The sequence below is a fragment of the Linepithema humile genome, chromosome 6 (genome assembly GCF_040581485.1).
Source record: "Linepithema humile isolate Giens D197 chromosome 6, Lhum_UNIL_v1.0, whole genome shotgun sequence".
Lineage (NCBI taxonomy): Eukaryota > Metazoa > Arthropoda > Insecta > Hymenoptera > Formicidae > Linepithema > Linepithema humile.
Genome location: NC_090133.1, coordinates 2,609,067 through 2,628,189, shown reverse-complemented (window position 1 = coordinate 2,628,189; position 19,123 = coordinate 2,609,067). Strand labels below are relative to the sequence as shown.

The 19,123-nt window shown below is 28.7% G+C and overlaps 1 protein-coding gene across 12 annotated transcripts; it reads left to right on the top strand.

Annotated features, from left to right (window-relative positions):
• The first annotated feature begins 755 nt into the window (after positions 1-755).
• Positions 756-17,846, top strand: LOC105679326 (putative fatty acyl-CoA reductase CG5065). Of its 12 annotated transcripts, XM_067357410.1 has the most exons (18): positions 756-976; positions 1,260-1,455; positions 7,289-7,851; positions 7,968-8,115; positions 8,215-8,256; positions 8,333-8,483; positions 8,593-8,752; positions 8,825-11,377; positions 13,257-13,343; positions 13,736-13,875; positions 13,958-14,080; positions 14,153-14,278; positions 14,431-14,576; positions 14,707-14,816; positions 15,754-15,952; positions 16,549-16,788; positions 16,872-17,129; positions 17,248-17,846. In XM_067357410.1, exons 9-18 carry the CDS (start codon positions 13,262-13,264, stop codon positions 17,336-17,338), a joined length of 1,515 nt encoding a protein of 504 aa, XP_067213511.1. In that variant the 5' UTR covers positions 756-976; positions 1,260-1,455; positions 7,289-7,851; positions 7,968-8,115; positions 8,215-8,256; positions 8,333-8,483; positions 8,593-8,752; positions 8,825-11,377; positions 13,257-13,261; the 3' UTR covers positions 17,339-17,846. The 12 variants fall into 12 exon arrangements, 10 of the variants coding, with proteins under 10 accessions (XP_067213511.1, XP_067213515.1, XP_067213514.1 ...); XM_067357406.1 differs by lacking the exons at positions 756-976; positions 1,260-1,455 and adding an exon at positions 11,540-11,768 and having other exon boundaries at positions 5,861-7,851; XR_010890795.1 differs by lacking the exons at positions 756-976; positions 1,260-1,455 and having other exon boundaries at positions 5,865-7,851; positions 17,248-17,392; positions 17,621-17,846.
• Positions 17,847-19,123: the final 1,277 nt, after the last annotated feature.

Sequence of the window (19,123 nt, the reverse complement as noted above, 5' to 3'; positions counted from 1 at the left end):
ATTATGTAAATCATCACGATTATTAAATGCCAATTTAATGCATGATTAAATTTGCAGAAAGTAAAAACAAATAAAAAGTTTTATTAAAAGTGATGCAAGGTCGGTCGATCTGCGTTTCGATCTTACGTTCATACGTTTTCATGTCGCATTTTCTGAAAACTGACTTGAAACAAAACTGAAATAAAATATTATTTTAGCGAAAATAAATTCACTTTGTTCGAAGATGGTAAAAAATTTGTCTATTCGATAAGTCAAGCCTGCAACCGGAAATAAGTCACAAATTTCTCATATTGTTCTTGAGATCAGCCGACTTTTAAGGTGTTGTTTCAAGCTGACTCTCGACGCTCAATTTTAACGTTAGAAAACATCATGAACCAAAAACTACTGCAATGATTGTTATTTTTAGTCACGTGATGTCTTCTAACGCTGAAATTGAGCGTCGAGCGTCAGCGAGAAAATGTACTTTTAGTGTTTTTAGCAATATTGATAACAAATTTAATCAAATGTTAATATTACTAATATTTTGCTTACTGAAAGACTTATTTTTTCGTAATACCCCAATAGGAAAGTATTTCTAAAACTATATGACGAAATCTTATAGGCAATTTATGTTTTGCAATTATGTAAATATATTTCAACAAATAGATGTAAAAATATTGATCTTTTATGCCATATTAATTATTGTTTGCGTAATGAAATACTAAATAGTATTTCGGCAAATCTATCACAAACCGGCATACCTGACTTCACATTTCACGTGCATTCACGTTGTGGCTTGTTTGGCGTTGTGGCGTCTTATTCGTTATTATACTAATTCGTATTGTACAAAGAACTGTACAAAGTCTTGTACAAAGAAAGTGTCTCGGAAAATAAGAGTCAATCAAGATTGTGATGAGTGTTGAATCGAAAGGAATACGTGTAATTTATAATCACGTGAATCAAGCTAGAAAGGTCTTACATTCCGAATACATAACACGTATGTATATATATATTTATGCATGTTTTTTTTACATTAAACAGTTTTATTATATTGTTTTATAATATAAAATTAACATTTTTAATACATATACATACCCAAACAGCACAAAATATTCGAAGAATATTTTAATATTCTTAAAATATATGGAAGAACCTTGTTAGAATATTTTCCTAATATGTTTTGCTGTCTGGATACAATATATAAAAGATTATATTAATTAGAATATTATATTTATTATTAATCGTTGTACGTGTATAATATTCTCATAAATATTTTTCAGATATTGACTTGTCTGGTGACGTCTTATTCGTTATTATACTAATTCGCATTGTACAAAGAACTGTACAAAGTCTTATACAAAGAAAGTATCTCTGAAAAAGGGAGAGTGGGATTATAAGTGTTGAATATAAAGGAATACGTGTCATTTATAATCACGTGTCAAGCTAGAAAGGTCTTACATTCCGAATACATAACACGTATGTATTTATTCATGTTTTCTTTAAATTATATAGTTTTATAATATTGTTTTATGATATAATTAACATTTTTAATACATATATAGACCCAGACAGCACAAAATATTCCAATAATATTCTGATATTCTTCCATATATTCTAACAACCACACCTTACGCTGCATGGGTCCTCGGATTGAGATTTTTTTTGAAGCATAGTTAGTTTGGGCCTACATAAGATATTTCTAGTAAAACAGTTTGAGTGCATGGGCTTTGGTTGACCATTAGCAGGGCTTCAATGTTGCATCTTTAACTAGCACTTTTGTAATGTAATTTTTTTACCCACCACTTTGCAATAAATTTGAGCAATATTTATCCATATCACATTTATATATGCCTACCAAGTTACAAATAATACACAATTGCTAAAATTAACATTATTATTTACGCAAAAGGCAAAAATCATTATCACACATAAATGATTTGTCTGCGTTTTACTAGTAATGTTACTTTTGACAATTGTGTATTATTTTTAACTTGGTAGGCATATATAAATTTGTGATATAGATAAATATTGTTCAAATTTATTGCAAAGTGGCGTGTAAAAAAGTGCCATTACAAAAGTACTGGTTAAAAGTGCAACATTGAAGCCCTGCTAATGGTCAACCAAAGCCCATGCAGTCAAACCGCTTTACTAGAAATCTTATGTAGGCCTAAACTATAACTATGTTTCAAAGGAAATCTCAATCCGAGGACCCACGCAGTGTAAAATAACGTGTGGTAGTAAGAATATTTGGAAAGAATATTCTTAAAAATATGGAAGAACTTTATTAGAATATTTTCCGAATATTTTGTGCTGTTTGTGTATATATATATATAAAAGATTATATTACTCAGAATATTATATTTATTTATTGTTAATCTTTGCACGTGTATAATATCATAAATATTTTTTCAGGTTATATTGTCTTGTTTGGCGGTGTTTATAACAATATTTTATATTCTGTGAGGAAACGTAATAACATTTATCAAAGTATTTTTGAAAGTTATTGTTCATTCATATATTTGTATATAAAATATTTGTAGATGTGAAATGTGCCTTTCAAAGAACATTTATTGTATTTATGTATTGTTTACGTGCTATTAATGCGGTCAGCCTTGTCAGCTTTATTATAACACAATTTAACAAAATTCTCATTTTTTATATATTCATAATTTGTGCGTTAAGTCTAAAAATGTCATGTTTGAAAAGAAATTTTTATTTAAAAACGTCAATTAGTCGTAAAAATCCAAACACTGTTGGAATTCGTCAACGTCAAAAAATTCGTAAAGAGATAAAAAGAAATTATATAAAGTTTACACAATTAAAAATGCCTGAACAAAATAAAAATGATATAAAAGTTTCAATGGAAAAAGAGCAGCTTTGGAGTGAGAGTAATCATCAAGAGAAAATATCTAATACATTATGTTTTTCGTCTGTAAACGGATCCTTTCATCCAAAAGAAATATGTATTCCGATATCGTCATCACATATTAGTAATACTCTAAAAAATGATAATATTCATATTAATACAACCTCCTCCGATATTTTCGAAGATATTAACGTCAGTTTTACAAATAACAATATTAGAATTGACAACGATGTAGAATGTATTAAACAGAAATTGGCAAAATGTTTTATACAATGTGATTTAAATCATTGTCAAATAGAATCTATATTATCTATATTAAGAAGTCATAAATGTTTAATAAATCTTCCAAAAACTGCGCGAACTTTGTTACAAACTAAAACAAAGCCTGTAACTCTTACAACAATTGGTTCAGGTGTATATTTGCACATAGGATTTGAAAAAGCAGTTAATAATATTTTACAAAATATTCCCTCAGAATTAATACCAAATAAACTATTTATTGATATTAGTACAGATGGTGCTTCAGAAGATAAGAGTAGTAGAATTCAAATATGGCCATTACAATGCAGAATAGTTAATATTTGTCGAGAAAGACCTGAAACAATAGGTATATATCGTGGTAAGAAAAAACCAGACAATGCCATGGAATTTTTTTCACAGTTTTTAATTGAATGCGAACAACTTAGGTCAAAAGGTGGAATTTCTTTTAACAATAAAATTATTCCATGGGAATTTCGAGCGTTCATAGCAGATGCTCCTGCACGAGCATTAATATTAAATCATTACGGGCACATGTCATATAATCCGTGTTCAAAATGTAAGATCACTGGTGTTCTGTCTAATAAAGGTCATGTCATTTTTCCAAACATTGATAATGAGAATCGTTCTGATAAGGAATATCGGGAACGAAACGATGAAGATCATCATAAAGATGGTAATACACCTATAGCTTCTCTTTTTCAAGATATTGTAGCACAAACTCCTTTTGAGTACATGCATTTGGTACTGTTAGGTATAGTAAAGAAAACATTAAGTGCTTTTGTCACTGGTAAATACGGAAAAAATACTAAGTTGTCGAAACATCATATTGACATAATATCAAAGATTGAATATTATTAGCTCTTATTGCTCTCGAGAATTCAATCGCAAACCCAGATCAATTTCAGAATATGGAAATTTTAAAGCAACAGAATGTCGGCAGCTTTTACTTTATACCGGTATTGTTATATTCTTTGATATTGTCGAGCAAAACGCTTACAATCATTTTTTATTGTTACATTCAGTTATGAGATGTCTCTCTAATAATTCACCATCCGAAAAATTATTATATTTTTCTGAACTTGCAATAAAATCCTATGTGCAATTAAGCTCAGTTATTTACAATGAAACGTTTGTTTCGTATAATGTACATGGCTTACTTCATTTAGTAGATGACGTGAGAAGATTTGGTTCGGTTGATAATTTTTCTGCATTCCCGTATGAAAACAATATGACTTTTTATCGAAAAAATTGTCGAAAACCTAATCAACAACTGCAACAAATAGTACGAAGAGCATCAGAAAAAAATAAAATTGCTAAAAAAATAATCAACAATTCCATTCAGAGCATTATCGTTAATAAAATGCACAGTAATGGACCACTTCCAGAACATATTTGTTGCTGCAAACAGTTTTCGAAAATTTGTTATCATCATTTAGATTTAAATTTACGTAAGCGCGACAATTGCTGTATTCTTAAAAATGGTGCTATTTGCATCATAGATAATATTATTTTTACCGACAATTCTTATTTCTTATTTGTACGTAATTTCAATCTTATCGAAGACTTTTATGATGTCGGTATAAAATCTTCGACGATCGGCGTATACAAATGTTCAAACTTATCTGACATAAGATATGTAATTGCTATACATTCTGTTAAATCAAAATGTTACAAAATGCCTATATGGAAAAAAATTGACGATGATGAAGGAAGCAATGAATACATTTGTACTGAAATTGCTGATGAATATGTTATAATTGAAATGTTACATACTCAAATTGAGCAATATTGCTAATATTGCTAATGTAACATTTCAATTTATTATTGTTAAGTTAACTGTAATAAATAATTTATTAAATAATAATAATTACTATTATTATTATTTAATAGAAAGGTATCATTTCACATATGACATGTATTATATATATATGAAAATATCTATTATTTATGTGCATAGTTCAAATATTATTTTTCCTATACAAATTGATAAATGTTACGACTTTCCACTTTTAAAGACTTGGAAATAAAATAATCAATAAAGGTACTGCAAGAGTGAGAGATAAATATGTTTATAATTTTATCTATTTTACTTAATAAATTAATTACTATTTTTACTACCCCAGGGAGAAACACAAGATCGGATATACGTCTATTAGATGTCGGAGCCATCTAGTCTAAAATAATGTCTAGAAATATCTAAATTAGATGCCATGTAATTTTGTGTCATTTATTTTCTTATACAAAATTAAAACTTAATATTTACACAATAGCGATGTATTGTTTATCAAACACTGTTTAGATTACAAATTATCTTTCGGCATCTAATAGATGTCTAATAGACTTCTAACAATAAGTAAATATATTAATGCAATATAGCCTCATCAGGATAAAAACACAAAAATTTTGTGGTTAAAAAAATAATCTCATAAAATGTATTTTCTAATATTAATATTTACTTTGTATTTGCGCGAATCAATTTCTGTCTGTCATGATTTTGGAGATTATAAAATTAATAATGATGTCTACATATATGGTCGATAGCTATACCTGCAAAAAGAAAGAGATAGCATTATGTCTGTCCTCTTTTACCCGAGGCTGTCAGCAGCATATACAATTAAATAACCCCCTCTGTCCTGGTCAACTTTTATCTAAACCATTTTTTTGTAGATACCGTAATTTGGAAGATATTCGGATCCATAGATTAAAATGACTCACCCTGTATAATTATAATCGATTATAAATTGTTCTTTAATATTATATTATATTAATATTATATATATATATAATATTTTTACGGAAAAATTGTTTTAGTAATTTTGATTTTTGCGGGTGCTATATTGACCAATCAATATCGATCATTTATATGATTGGTTACGTTGCCTTTCATACCGCTCAGGCTCAACAAGTATTGCCGCGCGAATGCCGTAACCTATTCACGTGTTCACGTGCTGTGCTGTCTTGTGTCTCGTGTGTGCTGCTATAAAACAGTGAAAAATGGATAATGAAAAGAAACCGGTAAGTGCACGATTTTTTTCCCAAGGAAAAATTGATTGTGTTTTATCTTGTGATTTAATATCTTTGTGTACTTTAAAGTAAAATATTACGCTTTTAGGTTAGTTCGCATTTGCAAAAGTTCGCGTTGCATCGCATTGTACACTCTTTAGTTCTTTTTTCTCTCCAACGCCTGAATATAACGTTCTTCTCATTTTAAGTGCGAATTGTATACAAGTGTACAAAATAGCAACGCAACAATAACAAACCTTTTGTTTGTTTTACTTCTAATAATGTATAAACTCAATTTTTAGATTATACTTCTTTAAAGATTTTGTCAACTTTGTCTTATTAAAATTTTAGATCTAGAAAATATTAGATTATTTTTTATCTTAGAGTATTAGTAAAATTGAACTTAACAAATTTTATAATAAATATAATTAAATATTATGTATGTATTCGCAAAGAAATTTGAATAATGTAGAAATGTATCGTATAATATATTCTACTGTAGTAATATAAGTACCTACTTTAGAAATCTTATAAATATTATTATATTATATATATTACAATTATGTACTGTGTTAAATGTATATTATGCAGTATTGTTTTAAGGCTCAGTGAAACATATACTAAGAAAAAATACAGCATTGTTGTGTATGCGTCAAATGATATTAAAGATATAAATGCGCAAGCATCCTACAATGCTGTATTTTTTCTCAGTATGTTTCAGTGATCCTTAAAACAATATTGCATATTATAATAAAACAATGTACTTATGTACTACATATAAATAAATCTGACATTACATTACACGAGGCTATAATTTTGACAGTTCATTAATATATATTAACAATCCGTTGTGTTAAGCCCATATCAGACTACGTATTAAAGATTGAAGATTGGAATTTAATTAATCAGGACAGAAGACTAAAATTTCTTTGTTCTGTTTAGTCAAATTTCAATTTTAATTGTTAATGCATGGTTTGATACGAGCTTTATATAAGCTTTATATAAGGCGTCTAATCAACATTTATAAGACATCTACAAGACGTCTAATAGATGTGTCTAATAGAAACCATTTCGACGTCTACCGAGATGCAAAAATCAACTTATTTTAGATCTATCGAATAGACGTCAACTAGACATCTATTCGACTTTACGTTTCTCCCTGAGACATTTTTATTTCAGCATGGATAAACGTCAAAAAAGAAAAAGAACCAAAACTAGAAGATACATTTCAACGGATGATGATAAATATCAATATAAAAAAAGTAAGAAAAACAATAATAAAGCACTTGCAGTATTTGATTGTATCAAAAAAGCAATGGCTGAAAACTATGACGAAGAGTCAGAAAAACATAGCAATTCAGACACGAGTGCAGATAGTACAGATGAAGATGAACAAAGAGAAATGGTTACAACCGACAAAGAATACGTTCAAAACTCTTCTCTGCCGTGTGAAGATCAAAATACTTCAAAAACCGACACAATACATACATTGTTAAATGTCGGTCAGCCTCATACAAATGAATATAGAAGTACGCACATGTGTAGATACGAAGAAACAGAAACATCAGAATTACAGTCATCTAAAAATCAGTCCAATTCTTCCAATGACTTTATGCAATATTCTTGTAATAATGAATTACCATCTGCAACATCTACATGCACTTCAATTTCTAGTGATTCATCTCTGTCACAGATGTCTCATTCAATAATACCAAATTTCAATACATTTCCAGCTGTATCAGGTATATTAATTTATATCTTATATTGATATATTGATATATTTGTTTTATTAAATTTGTAAATGTTTTATATTATTGTTAGAGGACTTGTATTAATAACAATATTGAATTATTTGTAGAGCAAAATACAGCTCTATTGGTCCAAGATAATACACAAGAACAAGTAAATAATACTCAACAATTACAAAATAAATCGGCAAATGATCAACATAGTATCAGTCACGATAGTAATGCAATAAAAACAGGAATAATTCAAGAATTGAAAAGGTAAATTTATTTATATTGTTGCATATAAATTATGTCATATTAAATATTGTTGCATATAAAAATATAACCAAAGTTATTTTATTGTTATTTTATATTCAGAATGATCGAAGGAGGTTTTCACGCAATAAACAAAATCCTTAGGTAATCTTCAAATATTTTATCAGTAAATAAAATTTTAAAATATTTATAAAGTTATTAAATTACTTTATACTTGCAGAAATCAAGAGCAGCATTTAAACGAAATAAACTTACAATTAAAACGGAATAACGATACATCAATTCCGAAAAAACCGGAATACTTTCCGATGCAATCGGTTGAATGTTTAGATAAATTCGAGAATTGCTCTACTGAAGAATATCAAAATACGGTTAGTATCTTTACTAATTTTAACAAATTAAATTAAATTTTTAAATTTGGTTTTATAAAATTCCTATTTTTTATTTTCTATGATTTTTATTTTCTATTTGTATTTGTAGGTTTCATATTTTATTTTCCTTGGTGGATTGAACCCTAAAGAATGTGTAACTGCTATGATTAAAGAAAGTATCACAGACGACTTTTCCGTGAATATTACATGGAGTAATTATGGAAATACAGTAGAAATTGCTAGTCGCAAATTAACAAGAGCTATATATGGTAAATTTTATATCATATACTATGTGCATAAAATTAATACGTTTATGTTAAGAAAGAAAATGTAATTTTCAGAAGCCTTAGCAAGGAACAACAATTTTCCCAAACTAATGGTCACAGAACTTCAAGAAGCTATAACTGAAAGACTTCGCAATGCAAAGCAACGAGTAAGGAATAGAGAAAAGGAAAAAAATGATAAAAGAGAAAAAGGAAAAAGAAGGGTTTTAACCGAAAAAGTAAAAGAAAATTTGAATATCATAAATTAATATAGTTCAATTTTTATTTCTTATTGAATAATTTTACTCAATAACTTCCATTTCGTGCGTCTAGTAATTTCTGACTCTTATCTCCATATTTTTAATTAAAAGAAAATATTGTAAGAAAAAGAAAGATTTTGAAAACGTTTAATTTGATGAAAACAGTAACATTTTATAATTATTTTCCTAAGATATTAATTTTTGTAATCAAAATTTTAAGATTTTCTAAATAACTAAGAATTTTTTTTGTTTTAAAAGTTTTTTCTTATTATTATAAGTTTATGCTTTACGTTCTTTATGAGTGTCAGGAATATATTTATATACAATTATTTTCGAAGTTTACTTTTTGTTTAAAATTCTATGTACTAAATAATATAATGTACAAGACAATATAATGTATAAGATATAAAATGTATTTAATACTGAATGTACTTAATAAATGTACTTCATTAAATAAATAAACTTGCTAATTAAATAAATAAACGGTTTATTTAATTGTTATTATTTTATAGTTATTTAATTGTTATTAGCTAAATTATTTCCTTAAAATTTGCTGCAAATATTGCGAAATGTTTTTACTGCATTAAATTGTCACAAATATTAAAGGTTGAGATTTTATGTTTTTAAATATTGAAATAATTATAAAATATTTATATACTAAATTAGATTTATATAATTTTTGACAAATGTATTTGCTAAATTTTATTCTGACAAAACTGTTGCGTTATGGCGAATCATCTTAGTGCAATTAGTGAGAAATTTTTTGTCAAATCATGATGTCATTATTGTGCAAAGTTTCCACAATTTTCCTATCGGGGATAAATAATGGGAACGCGAATGATCTTTAATCATTCTTATAATATTCTTCTATGAATTCCTAAAAAATTACAATTCAGAAAAGAAGAAAACTTGAAGAATACTTACGAATTCACTGTGCTTTCTGAGTTAAAAAAACTTTTCAAATTTTTAAAGTTACTAAGCAAAACTTTAATAAACTTTAGGCCAGTCTAAAGTAAATTTTCCTAAAGGATTACTTGGCAAAAGATTTTGAAATAACTCATAAAAATATTGAAATGGCTGATAGAAATTAAAACTCTTTTGCTTTTATGACAAGTGATATTTATTGTTACTTGTATGATACTTATTATTACTTTTTTAGGAAACTGCAATGTAAATTTATAATTAGAGAAGTTTGAGTCGGCTTTAAATTATACACTGAGAGTAAGTATATAGTTACAAGCAACAAGGATGAACTTTCACTGAGTTAAAAGATAAAATAGTCAATACGAGTAAAATATCGTTATTTAAAGAGAAAAAAGTTTACAATTTTTTCTTCTTTGGTGACAGTATTTCGTTCTTTATGTTAGCAATTTTATTAACAATGTATAACCGTCGATAAAAGTTAATCGATGTAAGAGTAATCACTCTAAACTATATACTGGAATATCTTCTTATATAACTCAAATTCACAAAATGGATGGGTTGCCTTACCTAGCAAACACAGAACATTGCAGCAACATTGCAACATTGCAGCAATATAACAACATTGTAATGCTTCTGTGCTTGCTGGGTTTATTTTTGTCTTTTACGAAGACACATTAACTTTATGACTTTATGATTTTAAAATCTTTCATGACATTGGTAAATTACAAAAAAAAAGAAATAAAAAAAAAAATGAAAAAATTTCTCGCTACTTTAACACGTATTTCATGTTTACATGTTAATAGCACTATCTTAATCATTACGATCATTATGTGACAGTCATAAATGTTAATTTATTGCGTTGATTATTCACTCAAAAAAACGACAGTTTGTCAGAAGATGAAAAACAAGTTTGGAAAATCAGTGAATATTTGAGTTTAGAGTAATATGCGGATGAGAAATAGATTTATATTTTATTTTATTTTATATTTTATATTAGTGAGCTATTTAACATATTGCAGTGAATCTTGAAAGAGTGGAAGTGGTCCAGTGTGGAAGAGAGAGAGAGAGAAAGAGAGAGAGAGAGAGAGAGAGAGAGAGAGAGAGAGAGAGAGAGAGAGAGAGAGAGAGAGAGAGAGAGAGAGAGAGAAAGCTATATTGGACGGGGACGTCTATCTCATATCTGTTTTCGTTTTTAATATCCCCACCATACACGATAATAAATGTGGAAGGAGAACATACATCCCTACCTACTATTGCTATTCTTAAGCCGCGAATTACACATTGATTCTTGTTGGAAAAAGTTCACTTCAGTATGTTACATGGCTCACTAGCCCGTACTTACTTATGTTTTCAGTTTGCATTTTCTGAAGACCGACGCAAGACGAAGAATTTAAGAAACTTTGGTAGTAATAGACTTTATTCTCTGTGTAGCAGTATTAGACGTTCGGTAAGTTTATTTTACTCTTATTTAGTTTATAAATCACGAGCATCCAGAAAGTATCTACATTGTCATTGAGTTAGTTTTTTATATTTTTTAGAATTAAAATATCAAATTAGATTCGCTGATACGACTTGTTAAAATTATTGAACATTTTATCCATATTTTTAGGTAAAGAGTTAAAATTATTTTACAATATTAAAGTGAAGTAACAGTTTAGACAAAACAAGTTCTGGTAAAGTGCGGCGCATCGAGTGAAAATTAAAAAGAAAAATAAATTTCTGACCGCCAACGTATATAATTGGCGCGGCAAAACGGTAGGAAGTTCTTATTTTCAATTGCTCCACGCATAACTCAAAGCCGATAAAAATCGAAGAAAAACACTCGAGTTACTTTCCTTGTAAGTTTCTAATTTTACGTTTTGTTAATTACAATATCCTTAATGCGTTCACTGTTAATCTCATTGGTGAGATGTCTGAGTTGAGTTCCAGTGTAATGCTAGCAGTGAAAGCAGCAGTTTTAATCTTGCATATTGCTAAGAGCAGTAACATTAGAACGAAGTTGTACTGCACGCAATATCATTTCGTTGTATCAAGTTTACTTCTATTATCGAAAACGCTGTATAATAAATAAACGTTTTTTTTCTCTTTTCCTACTGTTAATTGGAAGTTTATAATTTTGTGATTCTGCATCTTGGTGTCGTTTAATATCAAATCACCGGAACTTGATCCTTTGCGCGTAGCCGAGCCGCCCTGCTTCTCTTTCGAATCGAGCTCTTCCATTCGAAATTTATTAAACTCGTCTCGATGATATGGTAATATTGTGAATTAAATGAATCTCTCTGTGTTTTAAGTTTGTATAGTAAATTTTGAAATTTTTGCTACAAAATGAATGTGCAAATAAAATATGGTGCTTAATCTCACGAGTAAATAATTAATTTTAATTAATTTTTAATTTTAATTAGGCGCTAAAGTAGAACGCGTAAAGCAGATGATGAAAGCTCAATTGTGTGCAAACAAAATGTTTCATGATGTTCCTGCCAACGCTCGTGTGCGGACGAGGATTGCACAGCAACGAAAAATTACAATGGCGAGAGCAGAAGTACTTTTCGTGCGATCCTGGTTGCTGCCACGCCTAGAGCGTACAGCCCATAGTCTAGCCGCGCCCAACGCGCGATTATTCGTCAATACTTTTTAATTACTATCACAATTATTATTGCGAAAATTGCAAAATAGTAAACGACTTTTTTATTTAGTTCACTGCACTCTATCCGCACACGAGCGTTGACAGGAACATTATGAAACATCTTGTTTACACACAATTGAGCTTTCATCATCTGCTTTACGCGTTCTACTTTAGCGCCTAATTAATATTAAAAATGGTGGAATGGTGGAATGGTGGAAATAGATTGTAATGTATCAGATGCTTCTTTACATTTATGATTTTCATAATTATTTCTTCTCTGCAAGAGGAGGGGAGGGGGGCAAGCGCTTCACTTGTTGACGTTCTTTGTTATAAACAATTAATAGATTATATAATAATTATTATTTTCATTATGTATGATGCTTCAAATTTCTGTAACAAACACGTATGATAGCAAAAACTTGATCGAATAAATTTTTATGTATTACAAACCCAGGGAGAACAACAGGTCTAAGAAACGTCTAATAAACGTCTATAGACATCTAATAGACGTCGATAGACGTCTATTAGACGTTTCTTAGACCTGTTGTTCTCCCTGGGAAGTTAAAAATATACAATATTTTGTGAAATAATGAATTATGAAGTAGAAAAATCTGGTGTTTTGGCTCTTTGCGCTTCTGATAATTTTTATATGATTGCTTTAATTATTTGAGCCTTTTTGCATATTTTTTATTTCTAATTTCAGATATCATGAATTGCGTTGAAAGTAATAAAACTGAAAGTCAAACATCGATTCAAAGATTTTACGCAGGACAGTCGATTTTCATTACAGGTATTTATAACAGCATATATAATATACTTAAAAATAATATACTAATTATATGGAATAATTATATTCACATATTAGTTCTAATATTAAAAAAAAAAAAATACAAGTTGAATAATACTGTGCCGGATTCGTTGTGCCGTTCAGGTGCTGCGCGTATGATTTTTGAATTTATTCTTTATTACATTAATTATTAGAGATTATTTTCTTTTAATATGTATTCACTAAAGAGGGCCCGAAATTGTGGCTGAGAAACGCTATTATATATTAATTGAAAGAACTACACTTTACAGCATTAATTGATTAAAATTTTCAAAGAATTTTCTGAATATAATTTGGTCAACGTTTTCTGATTTACACATATTAATTGTGCAGCTTTACCTTGTTACGTTTTGTAGGAAGTACTGGATTCCTTGGTAAGACCTTGGTTGAAAAATTATTGCGTAGCTGCCCCGATATCTCCAAGATATATTTACTGATACGTTCAAAGAAAAGCAAAGATCCCAAAATCCGACTGAATGAACTGTTCGAGTCTCCGGTGGGTGTCTGAAAAAAGCAATATATCAGTATGCAACGTAATGCACTTGTAAAATCATATCACTTAAATCTATAATTTGTAGCTTTATAACCGACTGAAAGAGGAAGTACCTCACTTTCGCAAGAAAATTGTACCGATTACAGGCGATCTTGAAGCCAACGGTTTGGGATTGTCTGAAAATGAGAAGGACATACTAATACAAAAAGTAAATGGTGCAAATTTCTCTTTCGTTCGCACGATTCGTTCATAATGTAAAAATCATTCTTGTTTATTGTAGGTGTCCATAGTTTTTCATGTGGCAGCGACTGTACGCTTCAATGAGAACATAAAAACTAGTACGGCATCAAATGTTACCGCTTCCTGTGAACTTTTCAATATCATTAAATGTATGACAAACTTAAAGGTGATTTTTTATTTTATAATACGGATTTCTATCGTTACGAATAGGAAAATTTAATATTCTAACAATATTAATCGGAAAAAATGATTGAATTTTACGTAATTATTATCTATTTTGAGAAATAATTGTATTAATATAAATATCGTTGCTTGCAGTCATTTATACATGTATCGACCATCTATTCGCAATTCCATGTCCGACATATCGAGGAGCGTTTTTATAAATGTCCCATCGACTATAAAAGTCTTATCGCCTTGACAAATACTCTTTCGGAAAATGAACTTGACAAATTTATACCTAAGTACGTATCCTTTCCTAAACTTTCGTTGTTTTTAATATAATACAAATAAATTAATATAATTTTTAATACAATAAAAGTGATATATATATATTTATGTAAGAAGGTAAATTGATATATATCTTTTTGACAGAATCTCTTCACAATGGACGAATACTTACACATTTACGAAAGCTATAGCGGAAGAATTCTACAGAATTGAAAGTGGAAATGTGCCAATGGGGATATTTAGACCATCTATAGGTGAGAAATTAATTAATTATTTAGTAAACAAGTTTGCATATTCAAAAATTTATTAAATCGTTTAGTACGTAATTCCTTGTCTACTTTGCTTCTTGTGTCTTTTTTGTTTACCAAGCATTTTTTTTTAATATTGCGACATTATTTAAATTATTTTATTTTATTAAGGTCATAACTCAAATCGATTAATACTTTCACTATTTTTATATGATTTATATATCTCGGAAAATTTTATAATAGTAATAAAGTTATGTTTCCTCCTATTTTCCTCTAGAAGTTACACTTTTATATACTACAAAAAACAAATAAATGTTATATATAAAACATTTTTTTGGGAACTGCATTTATTAGAATTTATGAGTATTTAAAGTTTCGAGTGAATTATTAATTAATTTACTTTATGAAGAAAAAAAGATGTACAAAATAATGTAGTAATGTAAAAATAAAGTCTCGTAATGTAAAATTAATAAAATATCACGCGCCTAACAGTCCAACATTGATTCAAAAATTTTACGCTGGAGATGTTACCCTTGAAAATCGTGAAAGTTACGAACAACATTCTTTAGACGACGATCAACTGACATAGAAAAATTCATTTTTCGAGTCCTTTTTTCTCTTCCTGATTACTTTCTAATGGCCTTCAGTTGTTGTTTTTTTCCACTCTTCCACAAGATCACGAACTGTACGTGGATTGGTTTCCACCACTTCAATGGATAATTGTCCGCCAAAGAAGGTTGCCCACGACCCTCACGATCTACAAGGCTAACGTCTTTATCAGAAAATGTTTTAAATTAATTCGTTCGTAAGCGTTTCTCTCGTTCTACACTTTGTTGATGTTTCGAGTGGTCTGCGCTGCATTTCTGCCAAGTTACTTCGGCATTATTTTGAACTTTGCTTGAACGTAAATATCTAGTGATTCTATAATTAATATTCCTTTCAGTGATAAGTAGTGTTAGCGAACCGGCAAAAGGATGGGTAGACACTTTTTATGGTCCGACGAGATTGACAATGTTTTCTATGCTCGGTTGGTTGAGATTTCATTACTGCAATAACGAAGTGAGAACAAATATTATACCTGTTGACATTACTATAAATGCTTTAATCGCCAGTGCATGGGACGTTTTTAATCAACAATGCAGGTACGATTATCATTAATAATCCTCAAAACGGACTGTTGTTTTCTGTCAACGTAAACCAGACTCACCGGTCTATTTTTTCTGCGCTTTATTAAGTAATCTTAATGTGCTCCAAAAATTTTTAAAAAAATTTACATAAGTTCATTGAAGTGTTAATTAAATTCCCAAATTACAAAATTAGATAACAGTTATCTTAAATATTTGATTTTTATTATTTTTTGAGAAACAAAATCTCAGGTAGTTGAAGTAGCTTGGACATTTTCGAGCCATGCGTTCGTTTTGAAGAGTAAGTATGTGTATACATCAAGAACACACACACACACACACACACACACACACAAATAGATAATGCAATAAATTTTCAAAATAATGTTTACTATTCTCAATTTTTTTTAAATTTTAACCTAGAGACCATAAATATTGCAGCTAACATTAATACAAAATTTTTATCCTAATTATTTTATTACTATCAAACAAATATACATATATAATATTGATAAGAAAATTTTAAGATTTATAATAATTTAGTTTTCAGTGGATTAACTTACTAATTTAATGTACAAATAAACATTGCACATTTAAATGGATTTACTTTGTAGAAGAGGCAAGAACATGTTAATTTACAATAGCGTGTCGCCAAATGACATGCCGAAGTGGGGCCAATACATCAATTACGTACACATCTTGTGCGAAAGATATCCTTGTAATAATATCATATGGCTGCCGCATACCATATTTGTTCGACAAAAAATAATATACAAAATATGTATTTGGCTGGCTCATTTGTTGCCGGCCTTTTTGGTGGACATGGCAAGAGTGTGCATGGGTCGTAAACCAAAGTATTATAGAAACGTACATTAAAACTTTCGTCTGTAAAGCAGAGAGTTAAAATTATTTTACACGTTTATTTGATATGTTTTAGAATGTGGACATTATATAAAAAGATTCATATAGCTTGCGAAGCAGTCGCACCGTTTTGTCTTAACGAAAACATTATCAGCAATGATAATGTTGAAGCAATGTGGAATAATATGAGCAAGGATGATCAGCAATTATTTAAATTTGACATGAAGGCATTTGATTGGCCGACTTATCTCTCTGATTATTACAAAGGAATACGTTTATATTTACTCAATGAAGATGACAGTACCTTGAAAATTAATCGTATTAAATATAAGAGGTAATCAATTTTTGTTCTTGTATTTGGATTAGTTCTTTTTTAATTTAAATTAAAAAATTATAAATACATACAAGGAATTACAATATATTAAGTTTTATTAAGAAATTATGACTTGCAGACTTTACTGGATGCATCAAATCCTCAAAACTGTACTTATCTTAGGCACATTATGGATCTTATGGAACATACTTGCAAACGTATTTTACTAATGTTCTATTAATCAACTAATGTGTTAATAAAACACAATTAATTTGATGGTTCTGGTGAGGGAAATTTAATAAAATTAAATTTTTATTGGAATTACGACGGAAAAAACTTTTCTGGAAGATCTTAGTATTAATAAATCGACAAAGCACCATACTAATCCAACCTGCATAAGATATAATAAAGAAAAAATTTTAAGAGAGTATGAAAATTTTCCAGATCAAAGATTAGATCAGTGATTTCCAAAGTATGCGCCGTGGGATATTCGATAATTTTAATAATTCCAGGCAATCTTAATTCAATGCGCCGCTTCACGGTCCAATGATAGGAAGCGACATCTACTTGGCACATCACGAATTACTCTTTATCTATTATATTCACTATTATATTCACCGTTTTAACATCGAATATAAAGATTATATATTTTTATACATATAAATATTATACTGCATTACAATAAAAAAATATAAACAAAATGCTATAATAAAAACTAAATAAATTGTTAAAAAAAGATTTTTCATAATGTTACTACGTCTTTCTTACATTTCAATGTAAAATATAATGTATTTATAAGTAAACAATTGAATATTCTTATTTTTAAGCAACTTTTAAAAAATTCCAAATTTTTCTTGTGGAAATTAAGTTAAGCAATTTACAATTTTGAGTATTAAATGTAATTGTTCAGTATTTTCTGAACTTATGGCACCGTGAAAAAATTCTTACGTTAAAAGGTGCCGTGAAACGAAAAAGTTTGAGAACCACTAGATTGGATCATAAAAACATAAAAGCTTTTTTTCAATATGCATGAGACTCTTTTTATGTGTTTGCATTTTTTAATGCTTATATTTACTAAATATACATATATAAAATTCATTATATAAATAACAAAAACAATATATTATACACAGATAATTTTGTTAATCAATTTTGTTAATTAACATCAATCGATAAAAAAGGTTTTACTGACAAATGGTAACTTAGAGCCTGACTATTTTTAGCGTCGATTATCTTTTACGAACGATTTAAATTTGTCGATAAAATTGTCGATGTGAATAAAATATTAACGTAGAAAAAGTTTAAAAGTTATTTCTTCCTTTTTCGATGGCAATATCTTATTTTTCATGCTAGCAATTTTGTTGAAAAGTCATCGGATAAAATTACTTGACGTCAGAAATAGTCATCCTTAGTGCTACAGGATTGTGCTGTAAATTTCAAGATTACGTCTATATATATTATTTCATTTAACACACATAGTATTTAAATTACGATTTTTGTCATTAAATAAATGTTATATTGCGTTAAACAGAATAAACATAATTTGCAATTTAATATAACCAGTACCAATTATTCTTATTTACATTCATATTTTTACAATTACAAATATTGCATCAGTACATACCATTTATATAGACGTCCATGCGCGTAAGTGTGTGACTGTTTTTCCATAACGAGGTAATCATGTGCAAATAGAGATTCCAAGGTGAGAATTTATACACACATTAAACGCGGCAAGTGGATTATGCAATTCTTCCTCTTGAGTCATGACATAAATGTCATGATGTCGTCAAAAAAGAATTTTCGCAATTATACATAATATCACCTTATTTTCCTGCACTATCTGTATCATATGCTACTAATGTAAAGGAAATAAAAAAAAATTGAATTTCAAATTTATGTTTTAAAATCCTTTCAATCATTATTCAGTCGTATCAGACTTGTAGATTGAAGATTGCAAATTCGAGATTAGAATTCAGTTGCTCTTAGTATAAAGTTGATTAAAATTATGATTA

Bases quoted from the DNA above. Each gene is read 5' to 3' on its own strand.
- LOC105679326 (XM_067357410.1), top strand. From the start codon at position 13,262: ATGAATTGCGTTGAAAGTAATAAAACTGAAAGTCAAACATCGATTCAA. The intron at 15,953-16,548 runs GTACGATTATCA...TTTACTTTGTAG, and splicing joins GTTTTTAATCAACAATGCAG to AAGAGGCAAGAACATGTTAA. The intron at 16,789-16,871 runs GTATTATAGAAA...GATATGTTTTAG, and splicing joins TGCATGGGTCGTAAACCAAA to AATGTGGACATTATATAAAA.